An 18,252-nucleotide genomic window follows, 5' to 3' on the forward strand; every position below is an offset into this window, starting at 1 on the left:
TTTTCCCTTTATTCCTAGGACGCTGCGGGACACATTGAACGACATGCTGAGGATGACAGCAAAATTGATTCGTGAAGTTTTTTGCCTCCCATGTTGGGAAGTTATTGTTTGAACTAATTTTACTTTGGCCCTTCTCAGAGGCCACAGTCTTCCCTTCCCCAGAGAAGCAGGGAAGGAGAAAATGGTTACTAGCCAGGCTTACCACTAGTGTAAGTCTGGGCAGCTCTATGGGATGATAGGTACACTTTAAGTTCTTACTGGAGGTTTGTCAGATTTAAACAGATTTTAAGGAACCATACTTCTCTGGGACAGCATGGAACGTAGTAATCTGTGCTACTAGTATTCTCCAGATGTTGATTAAAGATACAGATCTTAATTCGATTCCCAGTCTGACCCTAATCATATCTATTTTTTTATTGCTTTTAGTTTGTGATTTTTAGTTTATGTTCTTATGATGGTTTAAACCGTAGTCCAGCTTTTATGTACAAGTTTGTGCAAATGCTAGATTTTTAGGATCACTTTTAATTTTTTTAGTTCTAATAACTGGGTATTTAGATTAGAAGCAACTAGTTGCCTTTCTTAACAATTATGTGCAGTGTGTTTCACTATTCTCTTGCCTTGTAGATGGACAGAGCTGGCTTTATATGCCAAAGGGACACACAGTAGATTTTCAACAGCTAGAGTGACTGCTCTGCTGATTATATTTTAGGAATTCAGCAAATCACATAATGACAGGTCCTCACTGACAGCATTTCCTATCAGACATCTATGCACATTTGGCTGGGAGTGCTCAGTTCAGGAAAGTACACAGACTTAACATCTACCTTGCAATGTTGCTGTTAGGCCCCGGGCACACACGGTGTAGGTATTGTCAGGCTGTTTGGACTGGAGTGTAGCCTTTATTTCCCTTTCCAGTTTCTGACTCTCTAGGCCTGTTGTGGGTGTGAAACCCCTTAGTTTGCTCCATTGCCAAACCCTCTCCGTTCCGCTCTCTGGCTGTGCCTAGACTCTTGGCAGCCATCACATACTTCCTCTAGGCTCCCAGAGTGCTGATCCCCCACCTGCAGCACCCAAGATGGGGGAGTTAAGATAAAGCATCTGCATACAGTCTTTAGGATCTCAAGCAGCTTCTTAGAAACTGATTTCTGAAACTGGAGTCTTGCCTTCACCTCCCTTCTAGCTGGCAAAGAAGAGTAGAGTATGAGGAAGGTAAAGACTCCAATTTTCCACTGAGAGCAGCCAAGTTAACACAGCCTAGTGAGACTGCTTTTGGAATTTCTCTGGACTCTTGAGAGAAGCTGTAGAAGTGTTGCTTTCTAGCCTTTTGTTTCTGGATTCTCAAAACCATGAAAAAGTCTCCAGAGAGCTAGAAGAAGGGAAAAGAGCCCAGTGCCACATATGAGACTTGGGGATGTGATGCATACTGTTTTCTGGGATTGCCGAGCACACAGGTTTCTCCAGCCCTGTTTGTGTGCACACATCTACTCACAGCTCTTTACCTGGGCTCTGGGGCTGGGGACTTCACCCAGCTTCATGAGGGATTTCAGGAGGGTATGATAGTGAATGCAAGACTAAGTATGTGTTCTTTTTTTCCAGGGAAGGCTCTAGCGGTTCTTACTGGAACCATAAACAAGAACTAATCTAGGAGGTACTGCCAAATAATGAATGGCCCCACAGACTATTTACTTCTATCCTTATGAACAGGAAAACTTTTTTTTTTTTTTGACCACACTATTGATAGTTGCATGATACTTGAAAGAGAACAGAGCGAAGATTCTCTTACATAAAATGTATCTGTGCTATTTCTTTATGAGATTCAGAAGCTTTCTTACCTCTCCTCCCCATTTCTTATAAGGATGACCAGAGCAGTCAGGCTGTTGTGTGGGTTTGGGAACGGTGATTTCCCAGGAAGGCGTATTGGAATTTATTACTAATCCTGGTGTTTTACTCGGGTCCATAGTGAAGCTGCGTTCCATGGTGACTGGGCAGTGTGCTATGAAAGTCTTCCATGCTCTGTTGCATGGGTGCGCTTCTGTCCTGCCTGAGGACATGTCTGAAAAGAGGAGAGTGGTGGAGCTTTGGTACAGCAGGAAGGGGTTATGTGAGGTGCTGGGCAATCGTGGGGAAGGTATGAGCAGACTGATAGAATCAGTAACAACTGATTTGGGTTTAATTTTGGTAGAATTGTGCACAGTCTTTCTGCCTTTGTGTGTGCAGCTGTGACTGTTCCTTGTATGTGTGAATGGGTGTGGGCACCTATACTTGTAATACTTTTCCTCATTTCACAAACTTTTTTTTTTTTTTATTTTAAAGCCATGGTAATACCGTCTTTCTTTCAAGAATTTGTAAAATTCTTCTAACCCCAGGTTGGTGTGTTATCCTAAATGCACGGTTCTAGCTGTCTATTTAGAAATAAAGGCACCATAAGCATCTTGGCTGCTTATGGTTGTGTTATTGCATTTAAGAGTCTTGAAAGTTACACAGAACTTAGGCTGCTGTCTGTCTTTTACAATGTCTTACCTGATTCTCGCCTTCCGTCTTCCCTTAGAGCAGAGCTGTGGCTTAGCTATTTGTGTTGACTTGGTGTTTAGTACTTAATGAAGGAAGGGAAATGTTCCATGACCTGATAAAACCCACCTCGTTTCTTATAAGGGGTTGGAGGCCATTATGAGAATGTTATCTTTAGTTGCCTGTGTCTACTTTTAATGGCCGGAAGCCAAGAAAACCGTAGTATCCGTCCTTTGGTGTGCATGTGCTAGTATTTTAATGACAGTTTACGGCAAACTATCAGTCACTTCAAGTTTTTTCCTAAAGTTTTTAATCAGGTTCAGAATGTGTTTTAACACACTCCTCTGCTGAGTGATAAAGCAGTTAAACACATAAAGAGCAAAGAATTATCTCCACCTGATGTTACTTGAATTTGAGGGAATGCCATTGCTACTACACTCCTGCTTTTGTGGGGGAAACTGTTTTCCTGCCTCAGAAGTTAGCAGTTGAGTGTTTATTTAGCTCCTGACCTACCTATAATGTATAGGCAATATTATTGCTCTTTAAGTGATCATTTGCCTAACAGGGGCTTTTTTGTTTTGGTTTTGGGGTAGATAATAATAGTAGACACCTTTAGTGACTAGGTATGTGGATGGTATGGTGGGAGTAGGTGTACAACACTTAGTGGAATGGCATGATATATGTTATGGAAGAGAATATACTGGAGGGGAGATCACAGTATATTGTGAAGTGGGATTTAAACAGCACATACCCTCTGGTTTGTGCAAACGACTGTAATTTGTATACGCTGACTTACAAATTTTGTTTCTGCTACCAAAAGGAGAGCTCCTAGAACTGTTACGAAGGCCATGCCTGCCACATTGGAAAAACTGTGGTTTCATCCCTGCCCCAAATCATCATGATCTTTAGGATTTCAGAGTGACTGATAGGGTAGAAGCTATGGTGGAGGTGATTTGGGCTACACTGAGTTCCATGTGTAAGTGGATATGAAGTCCTTGTATAAACCAGACATAGTGCTTATTAGACAATAATCTCTAACCTCACCTCCAGACTACAACTGCTAGGTCACATGGCAACTCAAGTTTCCTAGATTTGCTTTACAGTTGAAGGTAGTAGCCCAGTTGAATTGGTGGGGGAGGAAGTCAAGGAGGAAAGGCTATTGAACTTTTCTCCTGCTTAAAAGAAATATATGCCCTAGAGCTGCTCCAGTACCCTTGGTATCTGAATTTTTTTATATATTGAATATGGATTAGAAGAATGAAATCAGATGACATTTGACTGCAAAAATGTTTATAAGCAAATAGCTTAGCCTTCTTACATTTTGGTATAAAGCTGTGAACTTCATAACTTTGTAAAGCAAGATATAAAGCAAATTCAAGAGGAAAATAAAGTACTTTTACTAATTGTTTACTTTTGCTACCTTATCTGCATATTAATAGCCAACCCTTTTTTCTCCATGTCGTGATAGACAGCAAGAAGGAAATATGGTGGAAGGCACGAGATGGCTATAGATCTACCACACACCATGGTCCGGATAAGTTTGGCAGACAGCTACATTTAAGGATTGGTCCAAGGTCATAAGACTGTTAATTAGTTAGTGAAGAAACTAGGATTAAAACTACATCTTTGGGGTTCAAGATGGCTATGTAAGAAGATCTTGAATTCACCTCCTCCACAGAATACAAATTTACAGCTATATAAGGAATAATTTTTTTCTGCAGATGACCTGGGAACTAGATTAACAGCACCTCCACAACAAAAGAGAAAAGAGATGCATTGAGACAGGTAGGAGAGGCAGAGACTCAGTCTCCCTCTGGATCCTACCTGAGGTATGACGACCCACTATCAGGAAGGGATCCCATAAATACAGAGCTTTTTATCAAAGAGTGAAGTGGATATGCCCGCACTTCAGGCATCCAGACCCTTGTGTCTGGAACCAGAAAGACAAGCTCCCAAAACACATGTGTTTTTTTTTTAAATCAACAAGGGGAACCATAAGTTCAGGGGAACCATAGAACTGTAGAGAACAAAGAACCTGCTCGTAAAGGGCTCACATGCCCATCCACTCATCCTGAAATCCATTGCAAAAATAATTTGAAAAGTACCTAGACTACAACTGAAGGAGAGACTCATTTGCTAATCCTAATGTGGCTGTAGGACACTTCTCAACTGCAGTGACTTTCTCTGGGATCGGAAGCACTGGCTGGTGCCATTTTTGCAATCTCATTCTAACTAGCTGGTAACAGAGCTGGTGGACACCATGTTTGGGGCCCTCCCTTTAGCCTGCCAGCACTGGTAAGCATCCTTCTTGTCCTGCTGAACCTATGCAAGCAGCCATACCACAACTGGGCCAAGTGAGTATATTGCATCTGGGCTGGGCATGTTCCATGTCCACCCTCCCCTCCTTGCAACAGTCGTGCCACAACCAGATGGACTCAATAGATAGGTATAGAACATTCCATTCAAGCAGCAGAATACATATTCTTATCAAGTGCATGTGGAACAATTTCCAGCGTAGATGAGCTGGGCCACAAAACAAGTTTCAATAAATTCAATATTGAAGTCCTACCAAGCATCTTCTCCAACTATAATGGTATGAACCTAGAAATCAGTTATAATAAGAAAACAGGAAAAACCACAAAAATATGGAGATTAAACAACATGCCACTGAACAGTCAATTAGTCATTGAAGAAATCAGAGGAGATAAAACAAAATACCTAGAGACAAATGAGAACAGAAATATGAGATACCAAAACTATGGGATACTGCACAGGCCTACCTCAAGAAAAGATAAAAATCTCACATAGTCTAATGTTATAGCTAAAATAACTAAAAAAAAGAAAAGAAACAGGTCTCTGGATAGCTCAGTTGGTTAAGCAGTGAACTCTATAGATTTTAGCTCAGGTCATGGTTTCAGGGTTGTGAGATTGAGCCCCAAGTCAGGCTCTGTGCTGGGTGTAGAGCCTGCTTAAGATTCCCTCCCTTTCCTCTTCTCTTAAGAGCTTGCTCTTAAAAAAAAAAAAAAAAAAAAAAAAGAAAGAAAGAGGAATGAAGCCCAAAAAGTAGAAGGAAGAAAACAAATATATTTATATAAAAAAATAGAGACTACCAAGATAGGAGAGAGATAAATGACTAAGAGCTGCTTCTTTGATAAGATAAAACTAACAAACCTTTAGCTAGACTCACCAAGAAAAGAAGAGGACTCAAAATCAGAAATGAAAGAGGAGACGTGGGCGCCTGGGTGGCTCAGTGGGTTAAGCCGCTGCCTTCAGCTCAGGTCATGATCTCAGGGTCCTGGGATCGAGTCCCGTATCGGGCTCTCTGCTCAGCAGGGAGCCCTGCTTCCCTCTCTCTCTCTCTCTGTCTGCCTCTCCGTCTACTTGTGATTTCTCTCTGTCAAATAAATAAATAAAATCTTTAAAAAAAAAAAAAAAGGAAAGAAAGAGGAGACGTGATACTGATACCATAGAAATACGGAGAATCGTAAGAGACTACTATGAAAAATTACACACCAACAAATTCGGTGACCTGAGAAAGATAAATTTCTAGATACAAAAAACCTACCAATGCTGAATCAAGAGGAAATAGAAAATCTAAACAGACTGATTGCTCCTAAGGAAATTCAATAATCAAAAACCTCCCAACAAACAAAAGCCCAGGACCAGACAGCTTCACTGGTGAGTTCTCCCAGACATTCAAGGAAGAATTAATATCAGTTTTTATCAAATTCTTCCCAAAACATGGAAGAGGAGAAACATTCCCAAACTCATTTTACAAGCCCATCATGACCCGAATACCAAAACCAGACAAGGATGACACTAGAAAATTATAAGCCAATATTCCTGACGAATATATATTCAAAAATCCTCAACAAAATACAAGTCAAATTAAACAATGCATGAAAAGGGTGATACCTGTGATCAAATGGGATTTACTCCACTGACACAAGGATGGTTAAACATTTGTAAATAAATATAATTAATTACATTAACAAAAATAACGATAAAAACATCATCTCCATTGGGGCGCCTGGGTGGCTCAGTGGGTTAGGCCGCTGCCTTCGGCTCGGGTCATGATCTCAGGGTCCTGGGATCGAGTCCCGCATCGGGCGCTCTGCTCAGCAGGGGGCCTGCTTCCTTCCTCTCTATCTGCCTGCTTCTCTGCCTACTTGTGATTTCTGTCTGTCAAGTAAATAAATAAAATCTTAAAAAAAAAACAAAAACAAAAACATCATCTCCATAAATGGAGAAAACGTCTTTGACATAATTCAACACTCATTTATGATAAAAAATCTCAAAAGTGGTGGGTACAGAGGGAACATACCTCAACATAATAAGCCATATATGACAAGCCCACAGCTAACAACATAGTCAATGGGGAAAAGCTGCAAGCTTTTTCTCTAAGATCAGGAATGAGACAAGGATGCCCACTTTCACCACTTATTCAACATAGGTATTAGAAGTCCTAACCAAAGCAATTGGCAAGAAAAAGATATAATAAAAGTCACCCAGATTGGAAAGGAAGAAGTAAAACTGTCACTATTTGCAGATTTTATATATATATATATATATATATATATATATATATATATATATATAAAGCCCCAAAGACCCCACAAAAAAACTTAGAATAAAAAGAATTCAGTAGGGATGCCTGGGTGGCGCAGTTGGTTGGACGACTGCCTCCGGCTCAGGGCGTGATCCTGGAGTCCCGGGATCGAGTCCCGCATCAGGCTCCCAGCTCCATGGGGAGTCTGCTTCGCTCTCTGACCTTCTCCTCGCTCATGCTCTCTCTCACTGTCTCTCTCTCTCAAAAAATAAATAAAATCTTTAAAAAAAAAAGAATTCAGTAAAGTTTCAGGATACAAAATCAATATATATAAAAATATGTTGCACTGCTAAACACTGATAATGAACTATCAAAAAGAAATCCAGAAAACAATCCCATTTACAACTGTATCATGAAGAATAAAGTGCCCAAGAATAAATATAACCAAGGAGGTAAAAAATGCATACACTGGAAACTATAAAACTAATGAAAGAAATTGAAGAAGACACAAATAAATGGAAAGATATTCAGTGCTCATGGATTGGAAGATTAATATTGTTACAATGCCTGTATTACCCAAAGTGATCTACAGATTTCAGTGCAATCCCTGTCAAAACCACAGTGACATATTTCACAGAAGTAGAACAGACAATCCTGAAATTTTTGTAGAAGCACAAGAGAGCCCCCAAACCCAAAGCAATCTTCACAAAGAAGAGCCAAGCTGGTTACTCCCTGGTTTCAAACTGTTCTACAAAGCTATAGGTATCAAAATAGAATGATACTGGCACAAAAACACACCCAGGTCAATGGAACAGAACTGGGAACCCAGAAATAAACCTACACTTAGATGGACAATTAATTTCTGGCAAAGAAACAAAGAACATACAATGAGAAGGGACACACAGATACACAGTGTTGGGAAAACTGATCAGCCACATGCAAAAGAATGAAATTAGACCATTATCTTATGCCAAACATGAAAATTTACTCGAAATGGATTAAAGGCTTGAATGTGAGACCTGAAACCATAAAATTCCTAGAAGAAAACATAGGTGGTAAGCTCCATGACATCAGTCTTCACATTGTTTTTGTGATCAGACTCCAAAGGCAATAGAAACAAAAGCAAAAATAAGTAGGACCCGATAAGTTAAAGGGTTTCTGCACAGCAAAGGAAGCCATCATCAAAACGAAAAGGTAGAGGCGCCTGGGTGGCTCAGTGGGTTAAAGTCTCTGCCTTTGGTTCAGGTCGTGATCCCAGGATCCTGGGATGGAGCCCCGCATTGGGCTCTCTGCTCAGCAGGGAGCCTGCTTCCCACCCAACCCGTCTCTGCCGGCCTCTCTGCCTACTTGTGATCTCTGTCTATCAAATAAATAAATAAAATCTTTAAAAAAAAAAAAAAAGAAAAGGTAACCTACTAAAATGGGAGAACACAATTGGAAACAATACATCTGATAAGGGGTTCATATCTAAAATATATGAAGAACTCAACAACAACAACAAAACCTATTTTGAAAAATGGAGAGAAATAGACATTTCTCCAAAGAAGACATTCAGATGGCCAGGAGGCATGTGAAAAGATACTCAACATCATTAATTATTAGGGAAATGTGAATGAAAACCACAGTGAGTTATTACCTCACATCTGTCAGAATGGATATTATCAAAAAGATAAGAAGTAGCAAATGTCAGTAAGGATGTAGAGGAAAGGGGACTGTCAGACACTGGTGGACTAGAAGTCGGCACAGTCACTATGGGGAACAGTATGAAGATTGTTCAAAAAATAAGAATGACCATGTGATCCAGCTGTGGAACTACAGAGTATTTATTTGAAGGATACCAAAACATTAATTTGAAAAGATAAATACACCCCATGTTCACTGCAGCATTCTTTGCAATAACCAAAATATGGAAATAACCTAAGTGCCTGTCAGTGGAGCCATGAATAAAGAAACTATGGCGTATATGTATGGCGTACTGCTGAGCCATAAAAAAAGAATAAAATCTTGCTATTGGCAACGGCGCAGCTGGACCTTGAGGGTATTAAGCAAAGTGAAATAACTCAGAAGGACAAAGACAAATACTGTACGGTTTTGCTCCTACGTGGAATCTAAAACAAAACTCAAGATACAGGAAACCCATCAGTGGTTACCAGAGGGGGAGGGGTTTGGAGGGCAGGGGGTATGTGGGTGATAGGCACGAAAGGGGGCCGCCGGAAGGGTGATGGATAGTATGCAGACTTTCGGGTGATTATAGTGTATACAGATGTCAAATCACAGTGTCGTATACCTGACACTCCTCAGAGACAAAACCCATGCATACATCTCTGTTCTATTACACTCGGGTGACTGGCCCCTCCGGTGTCAGGGCGACCCATTTATTCTTGATACTCTATACACCAACAGCTCTTCCCTTTCCTTTCCTTGTTGATCTTGAGACGTGCTGGAGTGATTCCCATGTTTAAGAAATACCAATTGACACGGTTACCAGGGGGGTCCAGGTTCTGTTTGTGTGTGCACAGGTGCCTTTTGTTGTCTTCTGAAACTTGGGCTCTCTGTCTGACAGTGTGATTGTAACAGTGGAAGCTACTCTGCCCTGCTCTGGCTGATACTCTGAATGTGAAAAGATAAAACACAACTGAACCAGCCATACACATGCCTTTATTTAGATCAACTCTTTCTTCAGAATACAACCGAACTTATGGGTCAGACACCCCGAAGTATCCAGCCCTCTTCCACTGAGCTTGTTTTTGCTGGGGCAGGCCCCTCCTGACACAACGAGACAGAACCAAGTGCTAGTTGGGTTACTGTCCCGTGGATGGGAGAACTTGAAGGCAATGGAGGAGGCTAGCACAGGAAGCGTGGAGGGCCACTGCCAGATGCTTCTGTGAACAACCTAGGGCAAGCTAAGGAGAGCATTTGCTTCACAGCTGAGGCCACTCAGATCCTGAGCAAACCTCTCAGCTGGGCTCCCACGAGCTGAAGCAGACAGACACTTGGCTCCATGTATGTGGCGAAGGGACAAAATTGTGCTCGCTCATTCCTTAACTGAAGGGTCGATGTGGGTGTGACAGATGGACAGATGCCCTGAGGCCGAGTGGGGAGCGAAGTAGAGGAGGAATAAGACCGATGAGGCACATGGAGGCTTGCTGGGGGCAGGGCGGGGCACAGCTACTGTGTCCTTTGAGGTAAGTGGCTCTAGATATATTGGATGAAATGGCAATCCTGAGTGATCTGTACGGCCTTGGACGAGGCCAGCTCGGTTCAGGCATACATGGTGAGCTGCAGCCACTGAAAGAGTTAAGTCCCGAGATCAGAGTGCAACCAAGGAAAGCGAGCCCAACCCTAAGGGTCTGATGGGGGATGCGGGAAAGGGACAGTCCCAGCATGCCCAGTCCCAGGAAGATTTTCTAAGAAGCGGTTTAGGTCCTGCTCCCTTTTCTCTACTAGGAAGGTATGTTTTCCAGGAAAAAAGCCCTTTATGATCTGAGACCCCTTTGGAGCCTTCCCCCCAGTACCCATTCCCTATAAGCTTGCCTTTCTGCTCCTTTCCTAGCCCATACCTCCCCCCAGCATTTGGAAGTGAGGAGCACACAGGCCCCAGTTGGCCTCACTGGCTTCCCACCTGGAATTTTAAGGACAGGGTAAATCGACTGCTTCTATTATGCTTTACCTCTAGAACGTTGAGTTTGATGATACCATCTCCATCCTTGTCAAATGCATTAAAAGCTCCTGTGGGAAGAACGCACAGGCCAGAGGCGAGTTACAGACTCACTTCCCCTCCACTGTTGTGACTTTTCTTCAGAGGACCGTGTACTAAGTGGTGTCCTTTGGCACAAAACCGTGCTGGGCAGGGTATCCACAATCACCCTCCCTTCACCAGCCCATTCTGAGCTTAAAGTGGGCCTTTGCCTTTGTTCAGCTTGGAAAGAGGAGACTGGAAGGCGGTCAGGCCGAGATTCCCACCGCTGCAGTCGTCTGGCCCCATAGCGCGAAAGGGCGACCCCCCACTTACTGAACATGCCCTCCAGCCTGACGAAGCAGCAGATGAAGCTGTCGAAGTCGATGTTCATGTGCTTGTCTGCATAGCGCATGGTAATGATGTCGTAGAGCTGGCTGTTGAGGTGGAAGCCTGTGGAGGGCGGGGTGGGGGAGGAGGAAGTAGTCTGAGTCCTTGCCTGCATTCTGTCCTGTTCCCTGCCTCACAGCCACCCTGTGTCACCCAGAAACACTCCTTCCTCCCCTTACCCCCCGCAATCCTCTGGTTCCACCAGCCCTTGTCCCTGCCCCCGACAGCCACTGCTTTCCCCAGCACCTGCATCATTGACTGCGTTTCGCATCTCATAGCTGTTGATGGTGCCGGAATGGTCTGTGTCATAATTTTTGAAAATTTTCTGGCAATTGAAAATTTGTGGACAGAGGTCACACAGTAAAACACTGAATTAGCCCCCTCCCCCTTCACTCCCATGCTTCCTTCTCTTCTTACCTGCCAGGCTTTAATCTTCTTCCAGAGGTGATGGAACTCTTGCAAGTTCAGCCTCCCAGAGCCGTCTGTCTGGAGGAAGGAGGTCAGGGCTACAGGGCACGCATAGCGAGATCCCCCTGGACCAGGAGGAGGGGTCCCTGCGACTTCCTCACAGGAAGGCTCTGCCCCAGGTAGCCTCTCATTGCCCTGTCCTGGTATTTAACCCTCCCTTCCTCACCTCTGCAGTCAGAGTTCGTGTCTGCTCTAAAACCCAGGGGACCAGTCTCCTCAGGACCATTTTGCCTTGGGCCAGGTCTTAGGCAGAAACCCAGGCCTGAGGTGAGGGCAGAATTTAGGGGCTGGATACAAACCAATGCCCTGCCCAACTGTGCCTCGTCCAACAGCCCCCTTCAGACCAGTAGCCTAGGACCTCAAGTTCTCCCTTAGGCACGGATTTGGGCCTTTTTGACTGGGCACCCCCCATGGTCTTGGCCCCCGTGGCTGCACAGGAGCTGATGACCGAGAAGCGTGGTTGGGAAGGGCAGCCAGAAGGATACATCCATGAGAGCAATCATGCTACGGCAGGACTCCAGCGTGAACCCTTGTGTCTTCAGGTCCTTATCTGGGAGGTAGGGAGAAGAGTGAGATTTCTTCAGGTAACTGGACCTCCCACTCCTGCCTGCCCGCCTCCACATACAGTGTGAGCCACTCACGTTTGTTCACCACTGTGTTAAGGATATTCTTGAGCTCATCTGCACAGACCTCCATGTCCTGAGGAGGAAGGGAATAGAGAATAACCGTTCTAGATGACAGCATCTGATGGAGCACGTGGTTTGCAAAACAAGAGCCAGCTGTCCGTGTGTGTAAGGTCTCTGTCACTACCACGCTGTCATGGGAAGCGGGGACTTTTCCAAGGAAGACACGGCACCCTCCACGTCCAGACTGCACTGGGCAGCTCAGGGTAGGAAGGCCTCTGAGCCACCCCAGCAGATGGTGTTCTCGGACCTGACTGGTGGACTTCTGTGCTACCCATACGTAGCCCCTGCTTCCACCAAAAGCCATACGACCCCTCCTGAACAATAGTGAGATAACTGGTCATTTGAGCAGTTAGTCGAGGAGAGGAGTCAGGACCGGTGGTACTCACATCGCCTGCTATCTGCCTGAAAATGTTCCGGAATTGCAGCTGCTCCTCACTCTCTTGGTCAGTGTTGCCATGCCGGGGCTGTGGAAGCATAAAGGAAAACTGGTTTCCAGTGATCCGGGAGATGGGCAGACCCATGAAGGGCCGAAGGAGCCAGGGTGCCTACCTAGCCCTAGGTGGCTGCAGGAGCCGGGTTCAGCACAAAGGCTTTTCTCCCTGAGCGGAGCCTAGTGAGCTGGAGTGAGACTCCTCTAGGCCCCAGTGACCCTTCCTTCCAGACACGCTAGCCAGAGAGGTTACAGCAGCCATGCAGATGTATGGACAGCCCCCCGTGTCCCTCTCTCCCACCCCCACCAGCTAGAAGCTTGACCTTCTCAACCAGATGAGTCCCAGAAGGACAGAGGGGACCAGACCATCCGGGTACCTCCAGCCACCTGCGTCATCAGGGTGAAGTCGTCAGAGGACCCCTACTCCACTGCAGGGACACTGCAGCATCGAGGACGTGGCTGGGGCTTTGTCTGTGGGCTTTGGTCCCTTAGCCCCACTTCCTCTAAGCTTTAGATGCCCTCCTCTCCCCACTTCAATAGAATACCCTTTCCAGGGCTCTGCAGGCCTCCATTTCTGAGGTCCACCCCCTTTTCTGCCACTGTCCTCTATCCTCTCACTGTCAAGAGCTCAAGGATACCAGGAAGCAGGAGTTGCTTTGTCCTGGGCCCTCTCAAGCTGGTTGCATCTCAGGCTTTGGCTCCCGTTTCATTCACTGTCCGGGCTGGGGGTTCCAGCGGGCAGAATCACCCTGTCCCTCCCAGGCCGGGGACTGGTTTGGCGTGGTTGCCAACCCCCAAGACATTCACCTAAGCATCACCCCCAATTTTAGGAAAACTCGATGCGAGGAAAGATCAGTGGGATACATCTAAACCTCCAGATGTTACAGGGACACCCCCCCAGAGCCCCTCCAATCCAGAGGACCCCAGTGTGTACTGGCCACCCCATTCATGCCACATGCTCAAAAACCTGTGGGGATTTCTCTTGCTTATCAGGGCTCGTTTTGTCTTTGCCCTCCTCTGATTCCTGGTCCACACCCAGTTCCTTGTTGCTGTTTGCTCTGTCCGAAACGAAGATGATGGGCTGGAGAGAAGAGGGAAGTGGGGAAGGGGCAGGAAGGAAGCAGGGATTACAGGCTGAGCGGGCACGTGGACACAGCCCCCCTCCTGGAGCAGCTTTGTCCAGTGAAGAGAAGAGCAGAGTTGGGAGCTCTTGAACCTCAGTCCAAGCTCCATCCCTGCCACTAGCAAGCTGTCTGGGACTTGGGGAAAGACGCTACGTGTCTCGGACCTCAGTTCCTTAGCTCCTGATGGTGGGAGCTCTGAGGGGTAAACAAGGTCGTTAGCACACGTGAAACTGCTAAGAATGCTCAAAGCAGTGTGAACTAGTGCAGGGATTTTCAAATATTTTGTAGGCTTTTTTTTTTAAATGGAAATACTTTTCAAATCAAATTTCCCCAGAAGCCCAGTGTATATGAAGTCATTAAAAACCAGCTGCTCTGCTCGATGAAGAGGGTAGAGCTTTTTTCCCTCGGCATACCCACATCACCCATGGCAGCTGGGGGGCATCTCCAAGGAACCTCTAGCACTCCGCAGAGGACTGAACAGAGGGCTCGGATTAGTGGCATGGTCAGTGGGGGAGAGGTCGGAACACTGACCTGGAAGTCTAGCCCTGCCCTCACACACAGGAAATATCCTCTCTGGCCTCAGGTTACTCATCCATACATATGGATGACAAAACCTGCTTGAACTTTCCCATAGGGCTCTTGGGGGAAGGAGGTAGGAGATACCGAATATAAAATTGTACCACAAAACATTTAAGATGCCGCACAAATATAAGGGATATTTTCGAGACATGCTCATGCAAGTGAAGAGGACACAAGAAGAGTAGAGAGCAGCTGCCATGCTATGCAGATCCTGGCTGGAGACATACGCCCCACAGGGGAAGCCAGAAGAAGGCTAAGCCAGCAGAGCTTATGGCTGCAGTGCAGAAGGCAATGGGAAAACCAGAGTCTCTGACCAGTTTCTGAATCCCCATCCGCCTTTCCATGCTATGCATCTAGAACCGCACCCATGGGCAGACCTGTGGAAATAAGCTTCCAGAATTTTGGTTCCCAGCAGGCCCCAAAGCCCCTGTCTTGCCCTGCCTTTCAAGCCAAAGGTCTTGCACAAGCAACTGATGCTTGCAGGGATCCTAGAGCAAGCATGGGTCACAGATGGAGGAGGAATGTATGCCTGTGGCCATGGGGTGGCCATTGGCCACCTTTGCTAAGGCACACATCTCTGGACCCAAGTGTGGGTCTGGATAACACAGGCCTTGGCATGTAAGGAGCCCAAACCAGATTGGTGAGAGCAAGAAACTTGGATCTGGAGCAGACAGACATGGCTTCCAGTTTCCCCACTCATTAGCTGTGTGTCCTTGGGCAAACTTCTTCACTTCTGTGAATAATGTGTAAAATAGCTATAGAAAGGGAATGATGATAGCAGCTACCTTGTAGATACTGTTGTGACAGAAAGCGATGCATGTTTTACCCTCAGCACAGTGCCAAACCTCTGGTAGGTACTTGATTAATATCAGCTCTGGTCTGTACCAGCATTAGTACTCAGAGGACCTCTACATTGAATCCTTCCAGGAACCACCATAAACACTAACACTGAACCCTGTCCGATGGCCTATGGCTACTACCTCATGGGCTTGTGGATGCCCAAAGGTCAGTCATTTCTGATGGCACTCAGAGTTGTCAACCCAAAATTCAGAAAGGGTTAGCCATCACAGTAGACCCTGGAGACCATGGGAAGGTTACGGGGTAAATGGAGCAGGGATGTAGGAGGGAGTTTGAATTGTTTGACAACTATAATCTTGAATTCTAAAACCACACAAGGAAAACAGTGCCCCCGGTCCCAGATGATAGCTTTGCTCTGAGGCCCCTGAGCTGCTCTTAGCACACATGGTCACCATCAGCAATGGTGTCCTTACAGCAGAGTGCTTATTACCAAGATACTTAGGAGGAGATCTTAGAGGCCCTGGTGACTCTACCACAGCTTCCCAAGTTCCCAAGAGGGGAAGCTGTCCAGGTAGCTCTCATTCCTCATTAAACCAGCCTCTGGGATTATGAGGGTGAAGATCTCTTCCTTCTACCCCACTGCTGCCTAGACAGAGCATGCAGAGCCCATTGGTTCCCATGGCTTAGAGGAGCCTGCGCTTGGAATGGGAGGTCACTTGGAATGGGAGGTCTAGAAGGGGACTTAGAACAAGAGCTTCCCCTGGAACAAGAGCGCCGGCAGTGACTTAGCCTCTCTGGGTATCCTCTTCCACCCCAACCCTAGCAGGCCAAGAAAATAGGAGGAGTGAGGAGCAGGCAGAGGAAAGGAAGGAGGGAGAAGGAGCAGTCCCATCTACAGAGCAGGCGGCTGGCATTCCAAGATCGTCTCCGTGGAAACCCTCACAAACCTATCTCACCGTACCATGAGAAACCACCGTTGCCATTCCCCCCAAGAATCAAGTCGTGCTTAGCAGAGATAACCCACTTCTAAGATAGAAGGGGTGCTCCTTTCGGTTTTTGCAAGAGGCCTATTTTCCTTGGATGGCCATCCTCTCCCTCCCTCATAGGAGAGGTCGGCCTGGTGGTGCCCAGAGGACTCTGGGGCCAGATGGCCTGGCTCCCAGTGCTGACTCTGCAGCCTGGGACAAGTCAGTTCATCTGTCTGTATCTTGGCTTCCTCTGAAAGTGGGGATAATAACAGTACCAATCTCACAGGGTCATTGTGGGGATGGAGTATACCCATGCAAAGCAACCGAAAGAGTGCCTGACACGGGGGCCCGGGAAGGCAGGTTCACACACACACACATGCACAAACACACTCTGTGTCTACCCACTCACCCTGTTACACCCACCTTGGTTTTTTTCTTTTTCTGCATAAGGAAAGGAAACAATAAACGCCGAATAAGCGAAAGTCAAGTTTCCAGAAAACCCAGTGCCTTTTGGCTTCCCTGTGACTTGGTCCTCAGCTTGGGGTGAGGTTCCGGGGTCCAGGAATCTGGGCTACACAGAGCCAAAAGAGGCCTGGGAGTTGAAGGGAGGTGAGAAGTGTCTGGGTCCAGAGCCTGACAGCTGCTCCAACAGCCACTCTGCTTTTATAGCCCATTCCTATCCTGGACACTGCCAAGGAAAGGGATCTTTTGGCTAATGTTTTGTATTTTTAATTGAAGTTAGTTACTAAAACACCAAAAGAAGTGGCTTACCTAAATTGGCCTAAAAATGAATGTTGTCTGATTTACAGAGTTTGTTTTTTTTTTCTATTGTTGTTGTTGTTGCAAATATTTAATATAGAGACTTAATATGGAAATCTAGGTTTGGGGCTTTAAAAAATAAATAAAACTGGAAGGTGCGGCAGGCTTCATGTGCTGGTTACCGCTATGGCAAAAAACTGGGGAGCTGAGAGCAGCTGTTGTCTGCACCTTCCAGATGCCGCAGTCACCACCACTCCCATTGTCCCTCCAACCCTGAAGCTTAAGAATCAGTTGAGAACTACAGGCAAATATGCCTGTTTGGGGACATCCAAACCCCCACCTTCCTGCCCTAGTCAGGTGGCATGCCAGCGCCCATACACTCCCGAGTTTGAAACCCCTGGTAAATACACTACTCGGATGACTAGTGTTTAAAAGATAAGAACAGCGCGCCTGGGTGGCTCAGTGGGTTAAGTGTCTGCCTTTGGCTCAGGTTGTGATCTTGGGGTCCTGCGGATTAGAACCATGAGTGTGACTCCCCAGAAGACAGTTTGGTGGGACATTTGCTGTCCCCTTATTGGCCCAAGTCACGCAGAGCACAAACCGGGGCCCAAAGGCCCAAGGTTGGCACAAGACTCCTTAATACAAGGAGACAGCACATATGCCAACTCTATGCTTGGAACTCTGGGATTCCTAACCCTGGGAGCAGGTCTCCGTGTGGTGACCAGGGAAAGAGCCTGAGTCTGGTCTCCAAGAATCTGGATGTCAGTTCCATCCCTGCCGCCTGTGAGCTTTGGGAACCCAAAGGAGCCATTTAACCCCACTGAGCCTCTTCTTCCTTACTTTAATGCCAGTGATAATAATAACCTTACTATATCTCAGAAATCTTGCAAGGGTCAAGCAAGGTAATGCGTGGGAGAAGGACCTCATAAGATACAAGGCATGTGACTAAAAACAACCATGTGGGAGCCTGTGCTGTGCCAGACCCTTCACATATATGATCTCACTGATTCCCACTTCACAGAAGCCTTGCAGGGCACCTCTGTTATCTCTATTTTACAAAGTAGGGAACTGAGGGGTTACATAACTTGTCCCAATCACCCAGCTGATAGGTGGAGGACCCAGCTTTTGACTCTGACTCCAGAGCTGGTGTGTATTTTCTCTATCTGAGATGGGCCCTTATAATCCAAGCCAACTGCTGCTGCCCTTGTTGTCCCTTTCCATGGATGGCCTTGACCCCCTCCCTCTGGCGGCTCAAATCGCTTCTCCCCTCCAGGACCCTCTTCTGTGCTTCCTAGCCCTTGGGCAGACTGCATGGCC

At 46.1% G+C, this 18,252-nt stretch overlaps 2 protein-coding genes across 4 annotated transcripts in view; one reads left to right on the forward strand and one right to left on the reverse strand.

Annotated features, from left to right (window-relative positions):
• The window catches only part of ZNF106 (zinc finger protein 106), a 71,735-nt gene extending 67,817 nt beyond the window's left edge, over nt 1-3,918 (forward strand). Inside the window, exon 22 of the mRNA XM_044231681.1 lies at nt 19-3,918. Within this exon, the coding sequence (XP_044087616.1) occupies nt 19-75 (57 nt within the window). The 3' untranslated portion in view covers nt 76-3,918. The remainder of the gene's footprint in view (nt 1-18) is intronic.
• Nucleotides 3,919-10,101: 6,183 nt separating this feature from the next.
• Nucleotides 10,102-18,252, reverse strand: part of CAPN3 (calpain 3) — a 49,539-nt gene continuing 41,388 nt past the window's right edge. The window contains exons 15-24 of one of the 3 annotated variants that reach the window (XM_044229532.1): nt 16,600-16,617; nt 13,675-13,788; nt 12,664-12,741; nt 12,233-12,290; nt 12,077-12,141; nt 11,541-11,609; nt 11,370-11,448; nt 11,070-11,186; nt 10,728-10,786; nt 10,102-10,345 (exon numbers count right to left, since the gene is read on the reverse strand). In XM_044229532.1, coding sequence (XP_044085467.1) covers nt 10,319-10,345; nt 10,728-10,786; nt 11,070-11,186; nt 11,370-11,448; nt 11,541-11,609; nt 12,077-12,141; nt 12,233-12,290; nt 12,664-12,741; nt 13,675-13,788; nt 16,600-16,617 — 684 coding nt within the window. In that variant the 3' untranslated portion in view covers nt 10,102-10,318. The remainder of the gene's footprint in view (nt 10,346-10,727; nt 10,787-11,069; nt 11,187-11,369; nt 11,449-11,540; nt 11,610-12,076; nt 12,142-12,232; nt 12,291-12,663; nt 12,742-13,674; nt 13,789-16,599; nt 16,618-18,252) is intronic. The other 2 variants (XM_044229531.1, XM_044229533.1) reach the window with 2 other exon arrangements.

This window comes from Neovison vison, chromosome 13 (genome assembly GCF_020171115.1).
Source record: "Neovison vison isolate M4711 chromosome 13, ASM_NN_V1, whole genome shotgun sequence".
In the NCBI taxonomy this organism is placed as follows: domain Eukaryota; kingdom Metazoa; phylum Chordata; class Mammalia; order Carnivora; family Mustelidae; genus Neogale; species Neogale vison.